This window comes from Chamaea fasciata, unplaced genomic scaffold (genome assembly GCF_029207755.1).
Source record: "Chamaea fasciata isolate MVZ Bird 193981 ecotype frontalis unplaced genomic scaffold, bChaFas1.0.hap1 SCAF_9, whole genome shotgun sequence".
NCBI lineage: Eukaryota > Metazoa > Chordata > Aves > Passeriformes > Sylviidae > Chamaea > Chamaea fasciata.
The window spans coordinates 5,879,602-5,885,864 of record NW_027094094.1 but is presented as its reverse complement, the minus strand read 5'-3'; the positions used below and the strand labels follow the sequence as shown (position 1 = coordinate 5,885,864).

The window sequence follows — 6,263 nt, the reverse complement described above, 5'->3', positions numbered from 1 at the left end:
GCATACACAGTGGACCACAATGACAGGAATGCTTTACCTTTTGATGGAATTGTCACTCTGGGAGTTTGTGTCCCAAACGTAACGCAATGGAAAATGAATGTTAAACCCTCGCTCAGAGATGAAGCAAAAGCACTACATGTTATTTACAAACCTGAACCAGTAAAACCACTTTAAGAACAGAGAAAAACTGTGATCACTTGACAAAGATGACAGAGCTTGGTTACTGTACTGTGTGAACCAGGATGGTAATGAAGTTGTAAACAAACTTTAACCAAATGAGGTTAATGCATCTATTCTTAACTCAAGAATATTGCCATTTCAGCAGACAGTGATTTTTAAAGCTAAGGACACTATCAGAGGTTTTATTTTTGTTTAAAGCCAAAATTTTAAAAACCTGGAAGCTGGAAAATTTTATTTGTTCCTCATTAGCCTTATTAACTTCTCCACAGCACACTTCAACAAGATTTTCAAACCCTTTGATTTTATCTAATTCTGCTCCAACTTAAGTAGCTGGTAGCAAAGTTGAAGTAGACACTACCAACGCCTGAAAATCCCTTCTCAGAGTGGCTTCGTTTCCACCAGGGGATGAGTTCAGACTGCTGGCATTGCTCTCCACTGAACACAAAGCACTGAAGCATTAGGTCTTAATTTGAAAAGAAACACTTCTTCACAATTAAACAGGCTTTGCAAATATGCAAAGGAAGACATAGGGAAATCATATTTGAATGTCAATCCCAGCAGTGTCAAACTCATTCTTCCTCCCTCACCTTCCAACCAAACCACACTGCCAAAGTGGCTGATGAGACACTGATGGAATTAAATCCACTGACATAAAGCCTGGATACAAAACAAAAAGAAACTTTGTCCCTGCCGCATCTATTTTTTTCTTTTTTTTCTTGCATTTTGTAATGAACCCACACAAGCATGAAAGGAGTTGTATTGGTGTTTTGTGTTGTTTTTTAAAACAGGCGTAAGAGTTGTGTCAGACAAAACTGAACAAACTTTTATTTCACTTCAGAAAGATTTTTTTTTTATATTACCAACCTATTTCTCTTCATAACTAAAGGTGATAAAAAATAAATCCATAGTAATGAAAAAACCCCCAAACCCTGTAATCAAACTGCTTTTTCAAGTATGTTTCTCCCCTCATGAAAGAGCTGCATTAGCCATCCTGCTGATTAAAACCCCCATCACAATGAGCAGACAGCCCTTAGGCCCAGATCCCCTGAAAATGGGCTCAGCTGGATCTCCAGGACACCAGACTGGAGGCAGATGGACACATGCACATTCTATATCACTCCTGAAATCCCTGATTTTGACTACATCCACTGCCACAGCCCCATCACATTACCCCAGGCAGGAGAAATGGCACAGGAGCCACAGAGTGATGTTGGACAGGTACCTTTGTTCAGCCCAGTGCAAGTCTTGTGCTGATGGAGATGCACTTTGCAGAGCTACCAGACTGGAGACTTTTGCCCACAATGTTTTTACAGAGCACAACATAAAGCATATCCTGGTATTTTGTTCAGTCTGGAATTCTCATCTCCATCTATTGCAATTATGAAATCATAGAATCACAGAGTAGTCTGAATTGGAAGGGACAAGGATCATCCAGTCCAACTCCTGAGGCCAATGAAAAGTCAGTGAGGGGGATTCTACAAGAGTTGGTCCCTGCATTAAACACTAATACATGTGAAAAATAAATGGGGACAAACTTCCAAGTTACAATTAGTGATGGTGATAGGTTCAACTTTTCTTCCTTCCTCCTTATTTTCACTTCCTATTAATGCAAGAGAAAAGTGCAACTTTGCAGCATGTTTGTTCACATCAAGTTTTTCCTCAAGAACACATTTTGCAGTAACAAAATATGGTCTATAAAGTCGCAAAGTGCACAAGCTGAAGGCACAGAGTACAAACACATAGGAAAAACAGATTTCAAAATACCAAGTAACAAAAAAAGAGACAAAAGAAAAATCTGGAATTCAAAACTCCCTGACAGAAGATACATTTATATGGGACCAACTCTTGAAAGGTGACAGGTTTTAAACTAACGAACAAATACTGCAAAATAATGAAACTTTATTCTTATTATTTAAGTAGAAGCTCCAGAAAATAACTTGAAGTTTAAAATCAAATACACTGACGTGTTAACTAGTTTTAAGAATGTCCTTAATATTAAGAAAAGAGTGCAAAAAGGATTCTTTCATTCTAACGCTTTTGGAAGCTGCTGATTTCGGCTGCCATTCCCACTTTGAAAGGATTGTTTTTCAAGGTGCATTCCTCACAAAGGTCACAGAAGAAGAACTTGTTGATAGGCCAGACCAAGGAATCGTGTCTTTCAAAGTCATCCCAACTGTAGCAGCAACTGACATTTTAATATATAAAGAAGAAAGTCTAAAACTCTTCTTTGAGGCATAGTTCGTGTCAGAGCTTGAGTATCAGCAGTTGCCAAAGGAGGCTCCAGATACCACCTGTGCTCCTCCAGTGTCTGTTCTGGCTAGGAATAGAAGCTGATCCAGTATATTCACTATCTGTATCCCCTGGAGCTTGCACAAGCTGATGAGCCATCTGAAATTATAGAAAAACGTTGAGAAATCCTCTCATATTAAACTTCCACATTATGTCCCTTGCAACCCTTCCCTCAATACACAGCAGTGTCTGCAAAACATTCACAGTATAAAAAGAAGCTGATACACCACATAAATGGCCATTCAGTCATCTCAGCCTATAATAGGAGTTAATCATAAAACTGTGAGACATTTTATGGTAGGGAATAAAGCTGAACATACTCAGCTGAAAGCACATGAGGAAGCTTGGTGGTAAGAGGGCCATAAAAATGAGCAGAAGTTAACAACAGTACCAGAACAGATACAATTCCCCAGTGGCTCTACATCTAAGCAGTTTGTATTATTTCTTGGCATGGTAAAGGTTACATTGCAGGCCGCTGTTACATGTGGAGATGCAGCTTCTGACATCTCCCCACCCTGAGAGGCCACAAGTCCACCAGGACCTGACTGCCCAAGCTGTGAGGGGCTGGAGCCTGCTGGGGACCAGGGTTGGAGCTGTACTTACTGTAAGTTAACTCTTCTCCAGCTCTCTTGCGTGACTGGTCACCTCTGTGGGAGAAGGCAAAGAAAGGTGTTTTCATGATAACCTCAACTAAGTATGTCCCTGCTCCTCTGGACCTTCAAAGGTCCCTACCAACCCCAACCATTCCGTGATCTTCGAAACAACAGTGAAACACCTCAGCACAATCAGCAGCTTCTACAGATTTAGAAAGAAAATGCAAACATAGTAACAATACTACTACTGCAGGAATCTTCATTTACTGGAAGTACAAGCTGTATTTCATAGATTTAATTAGCTCATCCTTTTGCTACAGACAGTAGGCCTGACCTCATAGGATAATCTTTTACAAAATGAAGATGAGGAAAACATGCATAAAATTGTTTTCCTCACTTTGAGCTCCTCAACCAAACTTTACAGAACTATGTGAAAAAAATTCTGCATCTGTCAGTCTGAAAAAATGCTCCTGAATCTTAGAGACTCTAAGCAAGTCTGAGCTGACAACATTTGCTCTTTAAGCAGAATAGATTTTAGCACTTAATGGTGTTGATAAGCAGTTGCTCTTCAACTAGAAGCTGACGTGCAATTACTGCTACTGAATACACCTCATTGTGCTGTGTTCCTCATGGTTATTGCTTTCAATCTTACTAATTCTGTAGGTGGCTGATAATAGTTCTGCTTACAAGTGCATTTCACCAGTTTCACACTGCTCAGAGAACTAATCGTGGCATTTCAAGTACTAACAGTCTATATCCACAAAAACAACCGGTTTGAGAAATGTTTTTCTTTAGTTACCTGAAAATGAGAGACTTGGCTGTGAAGTTCTTTGGCTGGTTCTGTAAGGAGCAGAGACTGTATGAAAGGTTGGGAAGGGTAGGAAGGGACACCGACCATTGCAAGGCAAAACACATTTCAAAATACCAGCTGTTTCTGTGGATATAGACTGTTAGGGGTTGAAACGTCACGTTTAGCTCTCTGAGCAGTGTGAAACTGGTGAAATGCACTTGTAAGCAGAACTATTATCAGCCACCTACAGAATTAGTAAGATTGAAAGTTTGACAACACCAAATTGTTCCCTTTTCTGTTTTGTTCTGTACATTACATTCCTTGGTCAGCATTATACACCTACTCAGTTACAAAGTCTCACGCTTCTATTTCTCAGGTCAAACGCACTGCTTTTCTCAGCCCAGGGTCTTAAGGTTTTATTTTTATGTTTATCTCTCAAAAAATTAGTTTCCTCAACAGACAGCCTTACAAGGAAAGTGTCTGCACCACTTCATTTGCATTTGGGTCAACAGCAGAGCTCTGAAGCTCAATAATTTACCAAGCTCTGAAGAGAGAGATGACCTTTGAGGAAAACCACTGGGGATGAAATCCAGAAATACACCCAACACTAAACATACCCACATCTAGTGGATGTTCAAATTACAGGGCCAGACTCTCAGCATTGCAAAGGTAACAGGAAAAATGAAGATTTTTTTTCTCTTTATGAAGAAATGAACCCGTTGGGAGTAGAACACAAGGCTTCCCCAGCCTGATCTGAGATTGTCAGAGTACTGCAGAAATGGAGAAAAGTGCTGTGCCTCTACCTGGGCAGTAAAATAGAACAGCACAGAGCAACAGGCACTGCCCAGAGGGAACAATTTACAGTATGAACGTTTTCTGCTGTGCCTTTTATTGTTCCTCTCCCTTTTCCTCCTCCCCGGTTCAACACTCAGATGGGAAATGTCTATTTAAAATAAACACCTTGCCTGTATAAATAACTCTGAAAGTAGAGTAAGGAGAAAACTGACATTTTCAGAAGCACCGTGAATAAAAGAGAGTTTATAGAAAATAAACAGCCAAAGTAAAGGTTGGAGTTGAACAGGAGCATGATCAGGCAGTGGAAGCACAACCAAAAGCCAGGGATGTATGAAGTGCAAGCAACCTGATTCAAAAAATTTCAAGCCTTACAATCATCTACTTTTTAGGTACCACCTGTGGAGCTGTTAGTGCTCAAAAGATATTGAAAATAAGGCCATATTTCAGAATTGTGAAAGTTCTTTAACTCTTAAATTATTTCTTCAGCATTTTTAGGTGCATCCATTTTTACCATTTCACCATTGTGCACTGTCCTGCACAATCACTACCGAAGATCAGCAATTATTACCTAGTAAATCCATTCTGAATAAGCTCTCTTTGAAGTTTCTGGTCTTGAGCAGCATATTCCTGAAGCTCAGATTCCACAGCAGGGGGTAGAATATTTGGGATGAATTTAGAAAATAAAGCTGGTGCCATCTGTACCCATTCTGTATGAAGAGAGAATGCAATAACAAAATACACAGAAAAGATATTTTGTGAAAATTTTACTGCTTGACAAATGTAACTTTATTTTGAATACATATTAGGATCCATTAAAAAAAAAAAAAGGAAAAAGAAACCCCCCTCCCAAATCCACAGAAACCATGCCTTAAAGCAGAACAAATATTGAGACTGTTGATATCAGATGTTTCCATGCAGATAGAAGAATTACTATTTTTCTCAACCTCATTATCAAATTGAAATTCAGTTCTTGCTGCATCTCACAGGACCTGCAGAGTCTCTGGACACTACTAAGGACAGGCAACTGATGATCAGCAGACTCACTTGGATAATTAGATAATGATTGTAACACTTTACTTTGGGAAATTTATCCCCAGAATGCACTCTTCTCTCCCCTGAGCCTTACTTCTAAAAAGCACAGTAGTATCATCATACAACCCTACTCCTCCATCCCCATTTCAAAGGAATTCATGCATTTCTCTCACTGATCTTCCAAAGCTTTGACAAACACTTTTTCAATGTTCATAATATAATTCTAACCTGTACTAGTTCAGCTTCAGGACAGAAATGTGATTTAATTTCACTACACTGAACATTGTTTTACAGGAGCAAGACAATTTACCTTGAAGTTGCTTCAAGGCTTTAAGACTAAGAAGGGACAAAAATTGGCTTTACAGCAACTGTATAGCAAGTTCCGAGAAAAATACCCAGCCCTCAACTATTTCTGCAGCCAGACTCTCCACAGGCTGTAAGAGTTACCTGAAATTTGATCTTTACGTAGAAAAAAGGGATGCTTTTAAATTCACCAAGGAATTTATCACGAGCCCATCACCTACAATATGAAGTGTGGTCAAGGAACAACCACTCTGAATTGCTTTCAGAAGAGTAATACTTTT

General features: G+C 39.3%; 1 protein-coding gene across 1 annotated transcript in view; it reads right to left on the bottom strand.

Annotated features, from left to right (window-relative positions):
• Nucleotides 1–2,444: 2,444 nt before the first annotated feature.
• The window catches only part of CACUL1 (CDK2 associated cullin domain 1), a 39,666-nt gene continuing 35,847 nt past the window's right edge, over nt 2,445–6,263 (bottom strand). Inside the window, exons 7-9 of the mRNA XM_066190842.1 lie at nt 5,216–5,354; nt 3,073–3,116; nt 2,445–2,568 (exon numbers count right to left, since the gene is read on the bottom strand). Coding sequence (XP_066046939.1) covers nt 2,528–2,568; nt 3,073–3,116; nt 5,216–5,354 — 224 coding nt within the window. The 3' untranslated portion in view covers nt 2,445–2,527. The remainder of the gene's footprint in view (nt 2,569–3,072; nt 3,117–5,215; nt 5,355–6,263) is intronic.